Genomic DNA, 23,565 nt, shown 5'->3' on the forward strand with positions numbered 1-23,565 from the left:
GTTGATAGAGTTTTGAGATCTCCATTCCCCAGAAGTAAATAAAACGGTCCAATAGAGCAGAATAGTATCTCACTGACTCCACTAAAACTGTCCTTTGTGATGGGATAAGTTACTCCCTCAGGATATAAAACCCAAATTATTGTTAATGTCTGTTGTTGTCTTTTATAACATGTCAATGGTGTGGTCCAAAAGAGTAATTTAATAATATTGTTTCTCAATAAGCCTCCAAAACCAAACACATCAAACAGCACACAATAAAAACAGATAACAAGGTCACTCATTACACAGTATAACAGCCACTATTCAACCACTTACAGTTCTGGTTTAATAATGCTACCAGTAGTGCTACAAATATTACTATTACCACTAGATACACCAATATTCCTACTACTTAATGACGTCTCTCCCTGTGGATTTTTTAAAAGTCCCACATTATGCTCATTTTCAGGTCCATACTTGTATTTTGGGTTTCTACTAGAAGATGTTTACATGCTTTAAAGCTATAGTGCATAGTTTCTGTCTCCCCCATGAATAATTCTAAGTAATGACAACACCACTGTTGTTGCAGCCACATGACACAAGCCTTCCGTAATCGTGCATGCGCCCCCAACCCCTCCTTCACACAATTACTAGTAGCCAAGGAGGACATGGTGGATTAAAAAAACATGATGGACTCTTCAGAAGAGGTAATTATCTTCACTCGAGTTTCTGCGCGCCAAAGTCGCTGGACGACACCATGTTCTAAACAGCTGATAGTCTCAATTAGCTTTGTATCAACTCATTTGGCAATGGCTAGAATGTAACGGATGTTCATTAATATAAAAAAGTTAAGCACTAAAGCTTTAATGTTAAAAAAACAACATAATTTTCTCACAATGTCTGTCTGAATATACCTAATATATCATGACGGCTCGTTTAAAGGCAAAGTTTCTGAATACAGGCTTTTTTACAGCGTTTTGATACTTTCACAGTATTTATTTAGCACCTCAGCCATTTGTGACTATTCACCCAAAACAGCCAATGTACCAACTTAACACCGTGACGTTAGCTGTTAGTAAGCTAGCTACCGACAGACGTACTAATTGATCTGTGTCTGTGTGTTTTTGTTCAGCTTAGCCTCTGAATCAACTCTGAACTCTTTGTTATTTCCCTCCAGTCTGTCTTTTTTTCCTATCTTTTATGTTCATGAAGCTGATTCATAAAGCCACGGGATATGTGCAAATGAAACATTTTCAACTCAAGCAACAACTGGAATGGATGTGACTTGTGTTCAATTCCTTTTCTTTTCATTGACTTTGCATGCACCACCTCTAAAATTCCCACCACAGTCTGTTTGAACACACATTAAGAAATCAATGTGCCTGGCCAAGAAATAAGTTAGATATAGCTAAGCGGCTGCTAGCTGTAGCTTTATAATTACCATACAGATATGAGTGGTATTGATCCACTCATCTAACTCTCAGCAAGAAAGCAAAAGTGCATTTCCAAAAAAATACAACAAGAAGCTTAAAGGAATAAGCTTCTTTCTAAATATATCCACAAATCCAGAGGTGGGTAGAGTAACCAAAAATTGTACTCAAGTAAAAGTACTGTTACTTCAGAATAATATGACTCAAGTAAAAGTAAAAAGTAGTCATCCAAATAATTACTTGAGTAAGAGTAAAAAAGTACTCGGTGAAAAAGCTACTTAAGTACTGAGTAACTGTTGAGTAACGTCTGATTTATTTTTTAACATAAGCATTCAATTAGACGGACAAAAATACTAAATAATCATCTTTAGGCAAATTGTAGTTCATCCAATAAATTAAAATTAATTAATTAATTACAAAATAGCTTAAATTAAAATAATCCAGGTAAATTCAAGTACTTAAAAAATAAAATCCATAAAATAATAATACATAAAAATAAATAAGCACAAGTAACACAAACTTCCAAAACTTTATACTTTTTTTACCAGGCTCTGCAGGCAGAACTAGAACAAGGTAATGGAGCTGCTCTTTGGCACTTTTGCTAAGGTAAACATGCTTCCATTATGAGGCCAGATGCCTGTACTATGAAGCAAGATTTGGGGTTAACGAGCTAACTTCAGGTTCAACCCAGGGTTTTCTTTATCACAAAGGTGGATCACTTGATACCGGGTTCAATCGCCATGGTAACTCATGCTGGATGCCTAACCTGGTTGGGAGCAGGTTATGTTGTAGATCAGAGATCAACCGGTGTAAAAGCACCAGCTACAGACCAATCAATACTCGATTGATAACGGCATCACCGTTCTTATAGAAGATCAGGCAGAGCTCGGTGCGGAGAGAGAGAGAGAGAGAGAGAGAGAGAGAGAGAGAGAGAGAGAGAGAGAGAGAGAGAGAGAGAGAGAGAGAGAGAGACGGGGGAAGAGTGCGCTCATAAAAGTTAAAACATTTAGAGACCGACAACGCTGTAAACATTCCCTGATGGGTATATTTATGAAATATATAGATTTGAATGGGAGGGAATTACATATCGGCTATTTCTCTGCTTCTTGAGCCAATGCGCAAAGCGGTTTGAATTATGTTTTTTATATTTTTTATTTGCTCTCACGATCGCTTCCACTGGCAGGATTGCAACTGAAATAATAGGCTAATTACGGCAGTTTATGGAAAGGACAAGTAATTATGGTAAGATTACAGTTTCTTCTTCACAAATCTACTCAAGTAAAAGTAAAAAGTATAGTGATTTAAAACTACTCCTAGAAGTATAATTTTTTCAAAAACTTACTCAAGTAAATGTAACGGAGTAAATGTAACTCGTTACTACCCACCTCTGCACAAATCAATATATCAAACTTGTCACTCAAAACATTTATAATTATTTCAGGGGCCCATTCTACCCTTTATAGTCTTGCACAGTACAGTGTGGGGCTAAAAGATGTCAAATGTAGACATTTGTTTATTTGTCTGATAGTGTAAATGACGTTTCACAAAGTGATGACAGGATTTACCTTTCCTCCATCAGCATTATATTCCTTCTCATTAACATCCAACAGGCGAGCCAGACCAAAGTCGGTGATCTTGATGTGGTTGGAAGATTTGACCAGAACATTTCGGGCTGCCAGATCCCTGTGGACAAGCCTACGCTCCTCCAGGTACATCATCCCCTGCAAAACACACACAGACACACACATGGACTTCAACTAGCTACACAAAAGCAGATAGAAAAGTTCAGTCTGACACAAAAATGCCAATAGTGTCCTTAAGCTACAAAAGACTAGCTCTGTATAGTTGTGTAAAAGCTTTGCAGTGGCTGCACCTTGTGCTACACATCTAGAGTCCACACTGCCTATTGTGCATCACAGCAAGAGTGGACCTGGAAGGAAAGAAAGATGGGACCTGAAGGGAAAGAAAGATGAGGGGGAAAAAACTATTTCAAATTGGACGAGCAATAACAGAAGCCACTTAGTTTGAAGTGGTGAGAGCACACAAAAACAAGGCCTTGTTTGAAACCATAAAAAATTGGATTTAGCTGGAATGGGCCAGAACGAAAGGAGGAGTGGATGGAGGAGGAGAGAGGAGGGGGGGAGGGTAGGTGGGGTTGAGTGGCGACAGTCTAAGAGGTGAGATTACATTGGTGAGGCTATAATCACACTGCCTCATTTGGCTTGCTCCCAGGAGAGAACATGGGGTTTCAGCATACACCTGGCTATTTACACACAAACTCACACAAACCTGCAGACATGCATCTCACATGGAGATACACACTTGCATGTGTGTGTGTGTGTGTGTGTGTGTGTGTGTGTGTGTGTGTGCGTGCGTTTGCGTGCGTGTGTGTGTGTGCGTGTGATGTCGGAGGTGGAAAGAAGTTGACAGAAGAACTGAGAAAAGATCACCCATATTGAGCTTGTAGAGAATAAAAAAAAAGAAAACTAGGCGACCAAGGACAAGGAAAGTGCGGACTTTAGACATTAATAAAGTTATTGTCACACACACATAAGATGATCATGATCAAGATGAGCAGCAGTAAAGAAGCTTGATTAAAGGTGAGGATTTCTTTGTGCTTGTTTGTTTAGATTTTGTTCTTTGGATGTCTGTTTATTAGTTTAACGCTAACCAAACTGTTGCATACAGAGCAATGATGTTGGTAAATCATGTCAGAGAGGCAGTGCCAGACCCCACAAAGCTCTAAACTAAAAGTGCCACCTATAAATATGAATATGAATAGTTTATTTCGGTTTACATTATAATGTGCAAAGCGTGACAATTTGTGTGGATATGAAATTGACAAAAACAATATTACACACGTTTACACCAATTCCCCCGGAGTCCTTATGTTTTTTTCGCCCACCAGTTTTCCTTGGATTAGGGTGGCACCTAAATCATGGTTGCAGCTGTCGCCGTGGTCCTGCTCCACGCCCTGCTATGCCCTGTTACGCTCTGTAGTGCCCTGCTACGTCCTGCAGTGCCCTGCTACACCATGAACTACTACAACTACTATTTCTAGTCATAGTTCCATTACCTTTATTGTGACTATTATTGCGACTGTTCATCACACCCCCAATCGGCACCGTCAGACAGCACCTACCAAGAGCCTGAGTCTGTCCGAGGTTTCTCCCTAAAAGGAAGTTTTTCCTCGCCACTATTGCACTAAATGCTTGCTCTTGGGGAAATTATTGGAATTGTTGTGTCTTTGTAAATGATAGAGCGTGGTCTAGACTTACTCTATCTGTAAAGTGTCTTGAGATAAATCTTGTTATGATTTGATACTATAAATAAAATGTAATTGAATTTCACACGATACAACACATAATCAACAATATGATGACACCTATGATTCATGGGATCACGAAACGTGGTGAAATGCACAGCTCGCGCTCACTGATAACATACAGTATCATCATTAACTGCAGTTTATGTTTGCTTGCAGGAATATCATCACTGGCTCCAGGCTCAATTAGCCTGCCAAATGTTAGCTCAGCTGCTAACCATTGTTGCCAGCTTTGAAATATGTTACACTAATACTAGATTCATGAACTCCTGGCAGCTTCATTTAAGTGACTAATAAAACTATATATTTTCCAACTATAACACAACAATGAGTGGGTGTTGATTTCCAAAACATTTGGTGATAAATGTACAGTATGATTTATGCAAATCTTTGCTGCTTGTGTGTCTAATCCAAAATGGTGTAATTTATCATACACAATCTAAACGTAGCAAATATTCAAATTTGAATGAGTTAGTGACCTCGCCTGCTGACATGTAAAGACAACTGAGCAGACCATATCTAACCTCCTTAGAAAATAGCATATACCATCTGTAACACCATTCAATACTTTTGAAAACCTTTTAAAGTCAACTCTGACTGAACAGTGTAATTGCTTTTAACTAGGTGCCCTTTAAGTTGTATGTCTGTATTAGCTTAAGTTAAGTGTAAGGTCTTGTTCGTGTTCTAGTATGTATAGTGTATGTACATAGATTTGTGGTGTAGTATGTAACCTTTGTCCTGTCTTTTATGTATTTTTAAACTTTTTGCCACCAGTCTTGCCCAGGACTCCCTGGGAGAAGAGTTACTGTAACTCAATGGGACTTTTCCTGGTTAAATAAAGGTTGAACAAATAACAGTGATGTTGGGTATGCTGCAGTGTGACGTTTAAAGTTTAGGAGAGTAAATGTTAGGAAATGTGACACTTGCGTAGACAGAGAGATTGTTGATCAGCATCAAAATACACCGCATTGTGTGTGTGTGTGTGTGTGTGTGTGTGTGTGTGTGTGTGTGTGTGTGTGTGTGTGTGTGTGTGAGAGTGATGTGTGATTTTCATACTTCTATCTGTGAGTTTTTTAGTCATGCTTGCTCAATGTGATATACAGAAAGGGTAGAATTGAAAAGGATACAGGTTGAGAGCGGCGGTATCCAATGATGGCCACTGCCTACAGCTTCCAAATCATCAAAGTCTGCGTGTGTGTATGTCATGGTATAGAGTGCCAGGTTTCTGACAAATTCTTATTGGTACATAAATCGTGCCTGGTAATCTCCTCAATTTTCGAGACAATTAAGCAGAGGAGGGAGAATGGACGGCTTGGCAACACGTGAATTTTAATTTGCCAGCACAATGAGATTGAGAGGGGGAGGTGATGGAAAAGTGCAGTGTGGGAAGTGGCTGCAGACGTACGTGTGGAACAAACTTTTTTACTTTTTCTACTCAGTTGCTCTCATTCACTGCCCTCCCATGTGGGTGTGATGAAAACAACTCACAGCCAGAGGTTTGTAATTGCAGCAAACCCGGATGCCACAGCCAGGAAGATGCCAGTTGTGGAAGCAGTATTTCAGGTACGCCTACCACCAGGAAAAATACAAAGGCTTCAGATGGACTCGGCTATGATCAGTCCTCCAGACACGGACTGCTTTCCAATCAGTAGGGCTCAGGCCCGTGTCCTAAATCCTGCACACGTAGATTTTACATAGGAAAGCAAGCCAAGGAAAAAATCCCAATGCTATAGGAGCAGAAATGTCAAAGGCATTGAATCACATAGAGTTTCAGGCCATGCTTGTATTTTTGAAATGCATTACCTAAATACAATCACATTCCACTAGCTAATGCAGTTTCGCATTCATGAAAAAAAAAACTATGTCATATTGGCTATCCATCATTCTGATGCAGTGGATGTAAATATTACTGATTTCTGCCTGATTTACTGACTGTAAGAATACAGAATACTTTTTAAATGTAAATATTGGTGAAGGAAATCCCATTTATAAAAGAAGAAGGAAAGGTGAAAAGGGCTGAAGCAGTGATTCAGGTTTGTATTCAGGATGCTTAATCTCCTTCTCACCAGCCAGGAGAATTACAGCTCTCCCAAAAAATATTCTGACCTCCCGTTATGGATATTTATGCTTATTTCAAAGAGTCACACAAACAGGATGGGATTGTCCTCAGATGTGTTTTGTGAAGACAGATTTGGTGGGTAGTGGCAAAGGGCTAGAGATTAGATCAACAGAAGAGCGAGGAGAGGTGGCGCCTCCCAGACTGGCACTTCCCACTGCTGTTTATTCTGGCAAGATAGATACACACACACACACACACTGTCGCACACAGAGGAAGCTGTCAAGACACATAGGCAGCGCACGCACAGGAATCTATAATCGAGTGATTCATCCTCATTCAATGTTATTCATGAGGAAACACTTCTAATGAGATTGAACATCCTACAGAGGCTCTATAAACCTCTTGTGTGTTTTTTTTCTTTAGTGAGTGTGCGTGTTAGGTGAGCTGCCTCCTGGGTTAGGGTCGGAATGACTATATATATGGCGGGCTGCTAAAAAGAAAGAACTTGGCTTCCATGCCAACAAATGTGTGTAGAATTAGAACACACACACACACACACACACACACACACACACACACACACACACACACACACACACACACACACAACTTAAGACGCCCAGACAACCCTTAATTTTCTTCTTGTAGAATTAAGTCTATTTTAAGTTTCTCACTGTGGATCTCTGCACATAGTGGCACAAGAGGATCTCACAGCATACCACCATATACTGTAATTAATATATTGTTTATTACTTAAAAGTACTTAATGTTCAAAAAACACAATGTTTCTCATAATGTCTGTTTGAATATACCTGTATTCCAGTCTGGCTCCGCCCTCCTACGTACTTCCGCTCAATTTTAATTTCCCTTCAGTACTCCGTCTGGGTTCGCGGTATAGTCTTTGGTTTTCTCTGGCCAAATATTTGGCGGTCCAATCAGCGAACAGAGGGAGTGGCTGAGAACGATGATGTTAGGACGGTCGAGAAAGATGCGAGCGAAGCCATTCGGTCCGTTATGGCAACGCGGCCGAATATCCAGAAGTTAAAGCCCGAGCAAGAACAATATTTGCTGAGTTTTGTTGGTGGCCATGATGTTGTGGCCTTCCTGCCCATGGGGTTCGGGAAAAGTTAGATTTTCCAGCTCGCTCTGTTAGTGGTGAAGGAGTTGGCTAACGCTAAAGCTAGCGATGTCAATGCTAAATATAAGCCGATAGTTGTCGGTCTCCCCTCTTGTTGCACATGCGCATGACGTACGTCACGACCAAACGTTAGCGATTGGTTATGGCAGATCCAGAGTGGCTCTGGGCAGATCCAATAGTTTTAAACTTAGACAGAGTACCCGCCTTCAAGGAAGTTAACACTTGTCAATGGAGAGTGGCCAGACTCTCTGTACAATTGAAATTTACGAGAGTCTGGTAGGACCAGGCTACCTGTATTCACCCTTTGTCGGAAACATTACGTTTTAGCGCCTGTCTCTTTAAGCCCCCCTCCCAAAAAGCCCAGTCTGCTCTGATTGGTCAGCATTTCCGGGTGTACTGCATCTGCACTCTCATAGTCTCTGCACCGTCATTGCAGTCAGGGAGTGAATGTATCGGCAATGTAGTGGCACTTTCTACCTATATATAGTATAGTTCTGAAGGCTGTTCTAATGAATCATTCGAACATGTAGCTATGAAAAGTAATGCACTGTAATTTTTATGTATTCCACGTAATTATTACTGTGTGCACCACATTGACTTCCGCTGTATTAGAGTGCGAAGATCCGCATAGGGAGGAGGTCGGGGTTGAAGGGTGGGTCCTAAAACACTGGGCTTTCAAGCGGGAGAGTGGAGTTTGTGTCCTGGAAGAGGTTGTGTTTAAGGGGAAAACACAAGAGTGTCAACCAGGAAATGGGTGTTCGTGTCCTGGGAGTACTACTTAAGGCGACCAGTGTTTTACACCACACCACAATCCTTTTTTCATTTTTTAAAGATAATTTTTTTGGGGCTTTTCCCTTTATTAGACAGTGACAGTGGATAGACAGAAAAGGGGGAGAGAGATGGGGGATGACAAGCAGCAAATGGCCGCAGGTCGGATTCGAAGGACTGCAAAGGACTCAGCCTACATGGGGCACACGCTCTTACTGGGTGAGTAGAGGGCGCCCCCACAATCCTTTTTCTAATCTTAACTAAACGACCAAAAGAGCATAACCTCACGGTGCCCTGTGGCTGGCTCACAGTAACCTTTTCTTGGCTAAATTTATTTGTAAAGGCCGCTAAAACTAACTGTCATGTGACCGGACGTCATGTGACCGGCCAGGGGTTGCCGTGATTTCGTAGGATTTCGTGTTGTGCACACAGTTTTGTACGATATTATACGAACCCTTTCATGAGAATGCTTTTAGTCTTTACAGAAGTCCTGACGGCTCGTTTAAAGGCACTGTTTCTGTATATGGGATGTGTGCATTTCTCTGTGGATTGAGCATTTTGATACTTTCAGAGTATATAGCACCTGCTTTATAATCAAAGAAGAAATTGAAATCTTACTTTTTACAATATGGGAACCTTGAGGAAGTCTTGTTTAGGTGTGGAGAAGTGTGTGGCATTATGTAATTGGCTACAGCTCAAGCACCTACTACTGCCACCTCACTGCCATATAACAATAAAAGGCTAAGCAACATGCAATACCATAATATTATATTACCAAAAGTTATACCAAACCACAGTGAAATTTAGTTTTATTTACTTTTTAGGTAAAGGATGTCAGTACTTTACATCTGCTTTAAAGTGCACAATACCAGAGACTCAGCAGCAAGAGTGCATGACTCATCTGTGCTGATTATCTATTTTATAGTACCGCCTCTTTGGCTCATTTGAACTGGGATGCCAGTATTTCTGGAGGGCACAGGATGTTTGGTGACTGTCTTTTTTGTGTTATCATATTGTGAATAACGGTGCAGTTTTATTGGAGGTTTGTGTCACCAGTGTAGCATCTGCTTGACGTTGTGCATGCTTAATGTATATTTTGGATATAAAAAGATCCCAGTGGGCATGGGAGAAGGTGAATCACTGTTTAAGGAATGAGGTGAAACGAATCGGACCAATGTGGAGGAGAAACTGAGAGAAGGGGGGGATGGGGTGATAACACAATACTGATGAAAGCGGAAGGCTTTCATTTCATTTTGAGCTACCATGTCAGAATGAATTTAGAAAATGACATTAGGGTGCAGCTTGGATATGAACAATTTGTCTGTGCTCAGACATTGTTAGCAGTGTGTGAGGGGAACCCTTGTCTATATACATTTATTCTCTCTGATGAATGCTTAATGCAAAATCCACTGCAGTACCTACAGCAGAGAGGAGGATTTGTCACTCTTATCTGAACATAGAGTACCTACAAACACTTGCATGAGTGTAATCGAAGAGGCGCAGTATGTAATAATTATAATAATAATAATAATAATAATGAGATAATAATGATTAATTAATGATTAATTAATGATGATTAATAATAATCAAATGGAAAAATAGTTATACTGATTAAAGAAAAGGATAAACAAATAAGGAAACCATATTAAAAACTGCAACATGTTTTTCTGCCACTCTTAAAAATCCAGGGATACTTCTTGTATCGCATTATGTGTTGGGATGAATGCACGCCAGTCTATTGTGCCTTCATTTTTTACTTGTGTCTCTAGTCAAATGATTTATGGCCTCTGACACAAAAAAATATATTGGGAGACATTATTTCTTAGTAATTTATTTACACCTGCTGAAAAGGAAGTATTTCTCTTGTATTCTAAGTTTATAAGACAGTACTGTGTTCTGAGCTCTTTGCATACCACGAAAATGTGTATGCAAATATGGCGGGCTGCTAAAAAGAAAGAACTTGGCTTCCATGCCAATAAATGTTGTGTGTAGAATTAGAACAAACACACACACACACACACACACACACACACACACACACACACACACACACACACACACACACACACACACACACACACACACACACACACACACACACACACACACAACTTAAGACGCCCAGACAACCCTTAATTTTCTTCTTGTAGAATTAAGTCTATTTTAAGTCTAATTATTTGTGAGGGATTGCAATTTTGGCCAATTCCCACAATATTTAGGAAAAATGTGAGAATGCCAAATGCCACACTTTCATGGGAGTACACATTGTACAATAACAGTATACAACAGCTAAGTAATTATGTGGGATAAAAGGTAGTTTAAATTTGTATCATATCCCTCCACATGAGGTCTCTTGATTTTTTTGTTTAATTGTATGAGCTTTAAAGTTTGAAAAAACAGTTTCCAGTACATGTTTAATGTACTGTACCTTAATCTCAACACTTTTCCCATGTTTCCCATGTTCTCTACTATTTTAATTACTGAGCTCTCTCAGGAATAACCGATTCAACTCATAGTGACTCTGTATCCTTAGTATTGTACAGTAAGTCATGTTTTTTTTCAATCAGGGACACAACAAATATTGTCTTACGTGTGGCATTTTAGTCTGTAGAATTGAAAAAAGGCTTGAGGCTTTATCAAAACATTATTTGATCAGGGCTGAATACATTTGTTACAAAGTCTCATGGGATTATATGGAATTCTCAGGTTATAAGCAACTCAATCAGAGCTGTTCTGGCCATATGGGAATTATCCTGCACTTGATAACTGACCCCAGGTAAAATAAATGACTGTCAAATGCCTTTTTTTAATTTAAAGTTACTTGCCACTTGACAGACATTTATTGTGTGACTCTTCTAAAATAAAGCTTCCAATGTGCATTATCACACACAGAAACCACAATAAGACGAAATGCTTCTCTTATAACCTCGTTCATTGGCTTTTATCCCAGCTGGCCAATGTCTTCCCTACTTCCCACAACCACTACTAACATCTACTAACATCTTACTTACTAACAACAAGGGGCCCTATCTTGCACTCAGTGCAATTGCCTTTGTACACCGACGCATGTATCATTCCTATTTTGCACCTGACGCACAGCGGACTTTTCCCTCCACAGACGCACGTCGGTAAATTAGGGAATGTATTTGCGCTCCCAGGGGCGGTTCAACAAAAAGAGGAGGCGTGTTCCGGCACAAAAGTTCCCTGGTGCTATTTTGCAGTTTCAGAAAACAATTCTGCCACTGACTGTCTAAAGTCAGTGGCGCTAGTCTAAAGTCAGTTGCGCGTTATTCAGATGCTATTTTAGGGGCGCATGCTTGGCATAATGTAGCGTGAAAAAGAAAAATTTTACTGAAAATGCGCTTTAGGTGTTTGGATAGATCAGGAGGCACTTTACAGTACAGTCCTCAAAAAGTCGCAGCATTCTTTGTGGCTTGTTGTGTTTTACACAACATTTCATGGATGTGTTGATGACATAAATGAGGAAATATTAGAGGACTTAAGGAGATGTGATGTTGAACTACAGTGGGATTGGACACTCGATGCGCTCCTGGTGGAGCGGGTGGACGGAGATGGAGTGGGGGGAGGAGGAAGGGGCATGCATGGCTGCAGCAATCCTCTCCAGACTTGAGGAGATGCGCCCAAGAGGCCGCAGCAACATCGCCACACGGCCAAGACGGGCATTTATTACTTTGCCGCATCCCGGACAGCTAAAGTTAAAATAGGGCCCAAGGCCTCCAACATACAGAGTGCATCTGTGATTGACAGCTCACATGACTAATAGATTCAACCCCTTCCCAGTTAGATGCATAACTGACATTTGTGAATAATTACTGCATAAGATTACAATAACTATCAGTATTGCTGCTTAGTTCTACTCAGTAGGCTATGATTTGTTTTTTTTCCTCCCTCTCCTTGACTTGTAGTTGAAAGAGCGGTGTGAGAAAAGTATGGGGTGTTTGAAAGTCCATTGCTCTTTGTTGGAATTTCTTTTTTTTTTGGACATCTACAGTCAGGTCAGGGATCAGGTTCACAAACAGATCCTGCTCAAGGACAATTCAGCAGGGTTGATTTTTGGCAGCATAGAGGTTTGAAACAAGATTTTCTGGTTAACACAAAAGACTAGCTATGCCCGATAACTATCCCATGCTCCTTCACTTGTATTTTCCTCAATAAATTCAGTTTCAATTGCCAATATTACAGAGGGTAATAAATCATTTAGATAGATAGTTTAGAAGCGACAGAGGGAATGGATGCTGCTGCGATCCTAAATTGGTCATGGACAACAGAGAAATGATTTGTGAAATGCTTGGAAAGGTTGTTTTACTTCATGACAGTGGTGTTCTATGTGGGAGAGGACTCAGATGAGGATATGATTCTGAGGGAGAGGCGGATGGCAGTTGAGTTTTTTCTGAAGCGCTGTCAAACAGCCATCACTCTAAATGGAATTCAACCTCTTCCTGTAACTGTCACTGTGGCAGCTGAGCAGGGAATGACCCCACTTGGCCTTGGCTGTTGATTTTATTTTATTTCTTTAAGTTAACAATCCTGCTGTCATAGAATTCATATCTGCTGCTTCCAGCTGAATAATCAAGTCAGTTTTGTAGTCTAAGTTCAGCTCATGAATGTGATTAGATAGTCTCGAATCGTCTTTTGGATTGTAAAAAGTTTTTTTTTTATCAAAACCTCTTTGCTACTTTGCTAGTAAAATAGATATTCTCTCAAGCCTTTTAGGCAGTTTCTGCACATCTTTTATAGACTGATGCATATTGAGCTTTGGAACAAGAACATTTGTTCTCTCTTGCACACATTAAGAGTTGAATTTTTGAATAAGTAGAAATAATGTTCACATAAGATTTAATGAAGAACAAATAACAAAAACAAAACCAGAGGCAATTAATGAGAAGAAAAAAACATCCTGAGCCCTTTTGCTTGAAGGAGAGCTAAGAGTTAAGTTAATATTTCTTAAGCCCTTCAACCAGTTGGCTCTTATGAATCAAAATCTGAAAGAGTATCCTTTGACCCCACCACCCACAGAAGGAGGGACAAAGAGAAATACTCAGGCAGAGAGAGAAATAACAATATGACAGCAATGCAAACAAAGCAGATTCATCTAAAACTGCTTTTGGTGAGAATTCTATGAAAAATGTAGCTTTCATATCTGTCTGAATCACAATTGCTGGCTTCAACACAGAGAAATGTCCCACATCTGACCGATTCATAGTAATGGCCGTAATTATAATCCATATGGATCGTCATTCGTGCATAAGAAGTAATGACTGGAAATTTAAAGATACTCAGCTGAAACTGAAGTTTTTACAGTACAAATACATTAAACCCAGCAAGTTATAAAGCACTTCTCCAGATCTAATACATTAGCGAAAATGTTGTCCAGTAAAAGTTTGACTTACCAAAGATACCTTAAAGTCTGCACATTTCTTACTTTTATTGTCTCTTTCCTTGACCTAGAGGTAGTTTTACCGTATGGAAGTGTGCAGTTGTGTCTGTATGATGTATAAGGAAGGAAGGAGCCATTGAGTGTGGCAGAGGGATGACAGCATATCATCAATATGTTCTGATGGGGTTGTAGGGGTTTAGGTTAGGTTGGTAAAGGGTAGGACGTGCACAGTAACACATTTAAGACCAAACAATGAAAGGACACAGCAAAAAAAAGGAGCAGGTGTACATATGGTAAGGGCAAAGAAATACAAACACTCAGCAGAAACACTTCATCTTCCTCTCTGTTAATTGAATCATCTTGTACTGACAGGTCAAAAAGAAAGACTAAACAGCAGTGGTTTGGTAAGGGCATGTTTCAGCAGCTCACTCTTTTTTTTTTTACTCTGTCTCTGCGGGGGCATCAGTTCATTAAATTCTGAAAGTGAAGTCCTTGCATCAAAAATCCTCAAGGGTCATTTCCACTTTCATATCAAAAAAGATGCAGGTCCTGGAGCAGCTGATTCAAAGTTCATGCAGGGCAACAGACGGAGGAACAGTGTGCCATCCAGCAGCCATTTTTGGGCTAAATAAATTCCTCTCAGTCTGAATAATAAGATGGTGGCTTGTTGTTCCTGGCAATACAAACTAAATTCAACGCATATAAGTATCAGTTACCCAAACTGAAACTTTACTATTGCTTTTACCATGTGCTATAAATAAAACTTCCACATCGAGTTCCCAGGTTCACAAAATACTATCAGGTCTATGTGATAAATTAAGAGATATAGGTTACAAAGCATCTGCTTAGGTAACGCCAGACCTAAATCTTCCACTGATGTGATTTTAATTTCAGATAACACTTGATTTTTGCTATCTATTATAACGATAAAACACTACACAGCTTGGACTCAGTTGGCCAATAAGGTTCAGAGGGTTAACTCAATAAAAATACGTTATTTCTCTGCCTCTTTCTTTTGGTGTACCTTTCCTATCTTAATTAGTACTGCAATATTTCCACTGAATTGCTATTTGGACTCCAGTCACGCCATCTGTCTGTGTGCTCGTCTCTGTCTCATAGATACAAGTTATGGGCCACATTACACAGTGTTGCACACTTAGTCATCACTGACTCACATAGAACCTGGCTAACAGACGGTAGGGACTGCCAATTCCTGCGGGAAACACACAAACACACTGAAGGGTCGAATGCGTGTTAACAATACAAACACATAAAATCAGTGTTGCTAAGTTTATATCCTGATAGTACTGTATTGTAGAGAAAAAACCCAGAGAGAGACAGGTAAGGGGAGAGAAAACTAAAGCCAGGAAAACAGAAAGGTGTTACTTTGTGTGTATGTGTGACCCAGATTGCGTGATTCAGCCTTGCTTCCTGTCAGTTTAGAACTATAGAGTCACTACTGCCACCCTGCCAGCATGTCCGTGCGCCAGGCCCCCACAGGCACCTTTGGGTTCAGGTGGCAGATTCACAACACACGCCAACAACATGACCTTGTCCTGGAAGGGCCCATTCAAGCCCAGTGATAGGGGCAACAGAGGCCAATGGGGTGAGTAGCGGTGGAGGAAGAATGAGACACCAGATGGATATGTTAATGTACTTGGCATCGTGTAATTTGCTGCTATGCCTCTCCGCCTTGCTCTTTCTCCGTCTGACTCTGTCTCTCTTGCTCTCTTTGCCAATGAGTACACACAGCAGAACAATGTCATACTTAAAATGCCATGATGGAATATATGACTGGTCAGCCTCTATCAGCAGCCAAAGAGCTGCAGCCAGCCGGTTTCTGGCACAGACCCGCTTCATTTGTGTCCCCTTCAATTACAGAAGCATGTAATTTGCACAAACAGTCAATCACAACAGAGGGAGCTTGCTAATTAAACCAGGGATTCAACTAAATAGCTGCTGAAGTGATTATACAATAGTATGCTAAATACTGTAATACTAATTTCAGGTGGATAGTTTTGCAGTTCACAGAGCCAGAAGGTGATTTTTGAAACATCATAGGAATTGACTGACAATGCTTAAAGTCTCTTAAACAATAATTGTATTGTGTTGTAGGCATATATGTGTATAGTATAGCGTGTGTATTTAGAGACCTTGGGCCCTATTTTAACGATCTGAAAAGCAAGTATCAAACGTGAAACGCAAGTAGCTTTGATGGCGGATCTCGGGCGCTGTTGCTATTATAACGGCGGGATAAATGACTCTTGCGCCCGACGCAAATCTAAAATGGGTTGGTCTGAAGTAAATAGGTGTGGTTTGGGCGTAACGTGCAATAAACCAATCAAAGCGTCATCTCACATTCCCTTTAAGAGCAGGCGCGCTTGTTCCATGGTGGATTGCTATTATGACAGCAGATTTGCCTGGCGCACGCCAGCGGGAGCTGTCCGGGATGCGGCAAAGTAATAAATGCCCGTCTTGACTCGGGCGCATATCCACAGTATGGAGAGGATTGCTGCAGCCATGGAGCGTGGGCCTCCAAACGCACCACTTGCTCCTGTTGTGCCCCTTCCTCCTACCCCAACTCCATCTCCGTCCACCCGCTCCACCAGGAGCGCATCGCCACTCCCGGACCAGATCCCGCCGGAGTGTCCAATCCCGCCGTAGTTCAACATCACGTCTCTTTAAGTCCTCTAATATTTCCTCATTTATGTCATCAACACATCCATGAAATGTTGTGTAAAACACAACAAGCCACAAAGAATGCTGCGACTTTTTGAGGACTGTACTGTAAAGTGCCTCCTGATCTATCCAAACACCTAAAGCGCATTTTCAGTAATATTTTTCTTTTTCACGCTACATTATACCAAGCATTCGCCCCTAAAATAGCATCTGAATAACGCGCAACTGACTTTAGACTAGCGCCACTGACTTTAGACAGTCAGTGGCAGAATTGTTTTCTGAAACTGCAAAATAGCACCAGGGAACTTTTGTGCCGGAACGCGCCTCCTCTTTTTGTTGAACCGCCCCCGGGAGCGCAAATACATTCCCTAATTTACCGACGTGCGTCTGTGGAGGGAAAAGTCCGCTGTGCGTCAGGTGCAAAATAGGAATGATACATGCGTCGGTGTACAAAGGCAATTGCACTGAGTGCAAGATAGGGCCCCTTGTTGTTAGTAAGTAAGATGTTAAGCCACAAAGAATGCTGCGACTTTTTGAGGACTGTACTGTAAAATGCCTCCTGACCGATCCAAACACCTGAAGCGCATTTTCAGTAATATTTTTCCTTGTAATTATGTATGGTTTGCAAAAATGGGAACTGCTGCGTCCGTGTAGATGAGAGAAGCAAAGTGTATGCGCGTTGTGCGCATGCTACATTATGGCCAAGCATGCGGCCCCAAAATAGCATCTGAATAACGCGCCACTGACTTTACACTAGGTTTTTCCTGGTCTAAAGGTTTTTCCTGGTCTGTAGTGGAATTGTTTTGTGAAACTGCAAAATAGCACCAGGGAACGTTTGCGCCTGAACATGCCTCCCGCCCCCGGGGGCGCAAATACATTCGCTAATTTACCGACATGCGTCTGTGGAGAGAAAAGTCCTCTGTGCGGCGGGTGCAAAGTAGGAATGATACATGTGTCGGTGTACAAAGGCAATTGCGTTGAGTGCAAGATAGGGTCAGAGATGAAACATAATTTTTTCCCCCTGATGTGCACATGTATCAATAAAACACTGATTCCATTCTTGGTTTTGCAGGTGTTAAAACCTTTTGAAAATGAGTTTGTTAATACATTGTTAATTTTTGACACACTATTAATTTAATGTTTGGGCATATGTAACTATTTGTGTGCATGGAACAGGAAATTAGTTAAAACAAGTGGGCAAAGTATATCTTATTTGTATGTAAATAAGCCATGCATTTATTTGATTCATGTAACACAATTTGGTCATATGCTTTTGCTTATGCGTGTGTGTGTATATTTTTGTGTGCTAAAAACACTTTTATGCAATGAGACCAAAGTAGTGTTAATTTTGTCACCTATTTTTTTATTTAGCCTTTGTAAGTTTTAGTCATATTTGGTCATTCACATGTCTTATTTTGTTAGTCAAGTTTTAGTCAACTAAAATTCTCATCATTTTAGTCTAGTTTTAGTCAAAAGAGAACTCAATATATCTTAGCCAAGGTTTAGTCAAAACATTTTAGTCAAATTAAATTATTTCTGAGATTATTTCTGATAACCATTTCAGTCAAACACCCGAACCCCTCAAAAGCAATAATAACTGCAATGAAAGATATTCAAATTGGTAAGCAAAAGAACGGTATCCGACCTCTCAAAGAGAGAAGCTGTTTTGTATGCAATCAGCCGTGGTTTTGACCAACAGGAAATGTGTTTAGAGATTTCCCACTTCTCTCCTTTCTTTTCTCTTCTGCCCTGTGGACTGTGGGCTAACATCATAATCTTTATTTCTTTCTAAAATTTTCTTTCAACTATGCCATGCATCTTTTAAAAGGTGAAACACTCCCACTGTCCCAACTTCTTTTATATCTTTTGTGATTTACTAAATATTTTTAACTGAAGCAGAGCACTAAACTGAGGTCTGACTGAGGTCATATATGACTTAAGTAGATTTATGTGTCTGGCATAGGAATTGACTAAAAGATCACTGTCAGGATTTTACCACAGCAGCACCAGCTCGATGTCTCGTACATCATCAAGCTTTGTTGAGCGGTATACTGCAATCTGAAATGTGTAGGTGAAAACCCAAGCAACCTGTGCTGACCTATTACTGTTTTTGCAGGCTCTGCAAGGTGTTTCTGCAGCAGTTGTGACTGCTACTCTTTGTTAATACGCAATGGAGAGAACTAGCAAGCTGTGCTAAACAGATGATCACGACACCAAACCATCTAACAAATATGTGTGCTTTTTAGATTCAACACCACAGATGTAAGACAGTAAGGATAAAGGTTTGTTGCCTTTTGCACCTGCCGTAAAGTAAAATCATTACAACAAATCTAAAATGACCTGTTAGCTTGTTACTAAGGCAGTGGAGGCACCACAAATGAACACAATGTCAATTATATGTCATAGGTGAGGATTAGACCATGTTACGTAGACTTAAGTTTGAACCAATCAAGTGTTCTCATTGTCGTGTTCTCGATTAAAATGAGATGTCACAGAGAGGGTTGTTAAATTACATCACTAAAACATTAGATTATTTATTGTACTTTATATGAGATCACTGTTGACATATGAGCACTGTGTTACTGTGCAGCATTTACTCAGTACACAGTACAGTTTACCATATATTTAGTTGAACTGAATGTAAATGGGTTTCTATATGAGCTGGGAAGCACGGATGACCCTTTGAGACTATTTCAAAGCTTATTGCATTATCTCTTAAATGCATGGTTGTCAATCAAAACCTAAGTGTATTCGTCTTGATTCATGAAGACTTGACATTTCTGGAGAGAAAAGGTGTTCTGCCAGCAGCAGTGTGATGCGACATTCTTTCCGTCCTTAATCACATTGGTACAGCTTGTGCGTCTGGCATACGACAAACAAGGTTATGAGTCACTCACTGACTAAGGTTGATGACTGTGAGAGCTATTTAGAGTACACGTTTACAGTGTTTCCTTTAGGATTTTATTTAGCAGTGGGGGCAGGGTTGTCCGAACAACCCCAGCCCCATGTGAAGTTAAACTGGATGGACCCAATAACCTCTGAATTGGTCTACTTGTTAAATTGCAATGTGCATTATGTCAGCAAGATCATTTTAAAGGCAACCGCAACTACATTTTCTGTACAGCCCTATTTCTGATACCGTGGTGGCAGAAATGTTGCCATGGTGGGCCGCTACTACAAAATCAACATAGAGGAAACACTGCGTTTATTCTAATTTCTTCACCTTACAGAGATGGGGGAGTCTCCCTATCTAGCGAGCCATCCGTCTGCTTGTGTCTGAGTTTAGGCAGCCCAGTCTGTTTGTGCTTTCCCGTGAGGAAGTGTGTGGAAATTGCCTCAGGTTGTTTGCATAGGGGAGGGTGTGTTGAAACACACTGCTGAGACATCTCTCAAGTAAACATCAACTGTGCTCAATCTGATCTCCAATGTTGCCCACAGGATGGGCCTTAACATGTGTACACTTTTATTAAAAAAAAAAAAAGTACTGCCTGGTAGTTTGGATGTAAATGCTTAGTACCAGCAATGGACTGGCAAACACACTCAAGCACAGTAAAACAGTTTACTGCCTTTTTAGGCTAGACATCAGGCTGAAGAAAATTCTCCTGTGTAAATATGCAGTGTACAGCATTGAGAACGGTATCAAACTGAACCAAGTTTTGAATAGAAAAGGCAAACATTATTGATTTTCTAAAAATAACAGATTTGGTAGCAGATTGTTGTTAAGCTGGGGTACCAGAATGTGTGTCAGCACAGATCTTTACACCAATCTGCCTGTATGTTTGTATGAAAAGACAATGTGCTCCTTGGAATGAAGGATAAAAGAATGCTTTATAAATGAAGGTTGAGTTAATCTTCCTTTGAGTACAAATATTTTTCGTTAAACTTGTGAGCACAAAAGTGAGCCTTGGCTTTCTTTTATTTTTTTCTCAATATATTGATATCTGTTTGATCAATTAAAGCCACAAACTAGAGGGCCATAATCTATTTTCTTTTTCAATTACCATACTTTGTTACAAACACAGTACTTCCTTTAGCTTTCCTTCTTTCTATCCATTCTTAATGTTACAGTATATGTACTGTGATTTTGCCAATTTACAGCCCAATTGGTCAGATCGGGGTATCTAGTGAAGTGGCCTGCAAGCCTCGACGGCACTGAGACAGCTTCTGTCAGAAGAGAAAACAGCATGCAACAAGACTTGCAACTTCACACCAATCGATACACGGAATAATTGCCACTTAGACCATTATACCATCCTCTTTCGGGTCTGGAGTAATGAACTGTAATAGAGAAATGATAATAATGATGATAGTGATAATTAGCGGGATAATAACAGGGCAATCACAGGGTGCTGTAACGGGAGACATTAGCTGTGATCTATGATTGATCTGTTGCGAGGCTGGCAGCTTTGCAATTGAACCGGAGTTCCAGGGAACGGGATGATGCAGACAGTCTGTATCCAAGTGTGTTGGTGGATTTAATTCATATACAAATAAAGACCAATATTTTCTTCTTTTTTTTTAACCATCCTACTTTAATTCTAATCGCATCCAGTGTCCATGTATGCTTTTATTAAAGGGCCAGTTCACCCAAATTCAATTACTGGCTATTTATCAAAGATATTTTATCAATATGAATAAAGTTATGAATATGTGTATTAATAACTTTCCCAAATTGACAAAAAATCAAAACCGGGCACCACCCTGGAATCAGGGACCAATAACTGAACTGTGAAAACAGCCTCATAGGTGGTGTTTCTTTTAAAATACAGATCTTAATTAATTTGATTAATTTATCTCATATTTATAAAGTGAACGGGAAGGGTGAAATTCGAGCACTGACCTGTTCAACCAGCTACTAGTTACTACAACATATACACAGATAATCACAAACAACTGCTCTTTAAAGTATCATAGAATTTATTTAACTTCCAAACTATTAATTGTCAATCAATAATTATTCAATCCATAAACCTATTTACTTGTTACAACTACAACACAAGCAAAACAAACACATGTGTGTGTATGTGATTGAGAGAAAGAGGCGCGAGATGTGAGGCTCTTTATAGTTTTTAGCGCAATGCGCAAAACAGACTATTTAACCCCAAGATGGCGGGTAGTGAAGCTTGGTCGCAGCACCACGTGACTATGGGGTTAGCTGATCTGTGTATGTGTTGCGTGTGTGTGTTAGGTTTGTGTGTAAAAAAGGAAAGCAAAACACACTTTAGAGAAAGACACTTAGAATTTAGATTTTCGATAATAACCAATCCTCTCGTTCACTCGGGACCTTACCCAAATGGACGTTATGGCAGAGTTCCGAGAAGTTGCCTTACGAGGGGAAATGTTTATTCCTCAGCTTCTGGTGGGCCAACAGCTGACTTCTGGTGGCGATTATAAACCGATCCCTTTGTCTACACAGCGCCACGAGGTAACTGTCTCGTTACGTCACGGTGCTGTGGTTCGACTGACGAACGGAAGGTTTATTATCTCGCTGGTACAGAAACTAAACTTCTCCGCGGAGGGAGAATAGCAGTGTAGCAATTACAGTTTCAACAAGCTACAGTATCAAACACAACATCAACAAAGTACCGTGATCCAGTAGGTTCACAGCGATAAATTGGACTCGGTGGTCCCAATCAGATTAATAGTCAGACGTGCAACAGTAGCACTTATTAATCAATCATGTTCAATGTCGTAACAAGTTGCAGTAATAGCGGTTACGTGACATTAATAACATACCTATATTTCTCTGACCAGAAACTTAAGCCTCCTTACTGTATGTGTTCTGTGTTTGTTTGGTCCATAGATGACTCCACGGTAAACAGAACAGGTCCGCCTTGTTTCTCTCCACAGGCAGTGAAGAACAAGTTACGTCGACTTGAGAAGAAAACGTTGTTTCCTCTTCTGCAGAGATTGAAACACTGATGCGTGTTTTCACAGGATCCAGGGTGTTGCCAGAACACGGAAAATACTCCACTTGTCCGGAAAAGGAAACTATTTAATTAAAGTACAAACGTTTGACTGCGTGCAAACCTGTAGCCGCTTTTGCGTGCAGTGGAACGACGGAGGAGAGCACCCTGTAGCTGCTCGTGCATGCTGTGGATGACAATGAGAAAATGGGTGACTTTTTAAATGGGTGACTTTTTAAACTGTAATAAAACTGAAGTTATTGTGCTGGGCCCTAAACACCTCCGAACTTCATTATCTAAAGATATAGCTACTCTGGATGGTGTTGTCCTGGCCTCCAGCACTACTGTCAGAAATCTAGGAGTTATTTTTGATCAGGATATATCCTTTAACGCCCATCTAAAACAAACATCGAAAACAGCCTTTTTTCATCTTCGTAACATTGCCAAAATTAGGAATATCCTGTCTCAAAACGATGCTGAAAAATAGTCCATGCATTCGTTACTTCCAGCATGGACTATTGTAATTCCCTACTGTCAGGTTGCTCAAATAAGTCCCTTAAGACTCTCCAGCTGATCCAGAATGCTGCAGCACGTGTTCTGACGAGAACTAAGAAAAGAGATCATATTTCTCCTGTATTAGCTTCTCTGCATTGGCTTCCTGTAAAATTCAGGATTGACTTTAAAGTCCTTCTCCTGACCAACAAAGCCCTAAATGGTCAAGCACCATCCTATCTAGAACAGCTATTAGTACTTTATTGTCCCACTAGAGCACCGTGCTCCCAGATTGCAGAGTTACTTGCGGTTCCTAGAGTCTCTAAAAGTAGAATGGGAGCCAGAGCCTTCAGCTACCAGGCTCCTTTCCTGTGGAACCAGCTCCCAGTCT

General features: G+C 40.4%; 1 protein-coding gene across 1 annotated transcript in view; it reads right to left on the reverse strand.

The window, feature by feature from the left end:
- The window catches only part of LOC120570059 (receptor tyrosine-protein kinase erbB-4-like), a 378,351-nt gene that overhangs the window by 22,204 nt on the left and 332,582 nt on the right, over positions 1 to 23,565 (reverse strand). The window contains 1 exon segment of the mRNA XM_039818287.1: positions 2,975 to 3,130. Coding sequence (XP_039674221.1) covers positions 2,975 to 3,130 — 156 coding nt within the window.

This window comes from Perca fluviatilis, chromosome 12 (genome assembly GCF_010015445.1).
Source record: "Perca fluviatilis chromosome 12, GENO_Pfluv_1.0, whole genome shotgun sequence".
NCBI classification, from domain to species: domain Eukaryota; kingdom Metazoa; phylum Chordata; class Actinopteri; order Perciformes; family Percidae; genus Perca; species Perca fluviatilis.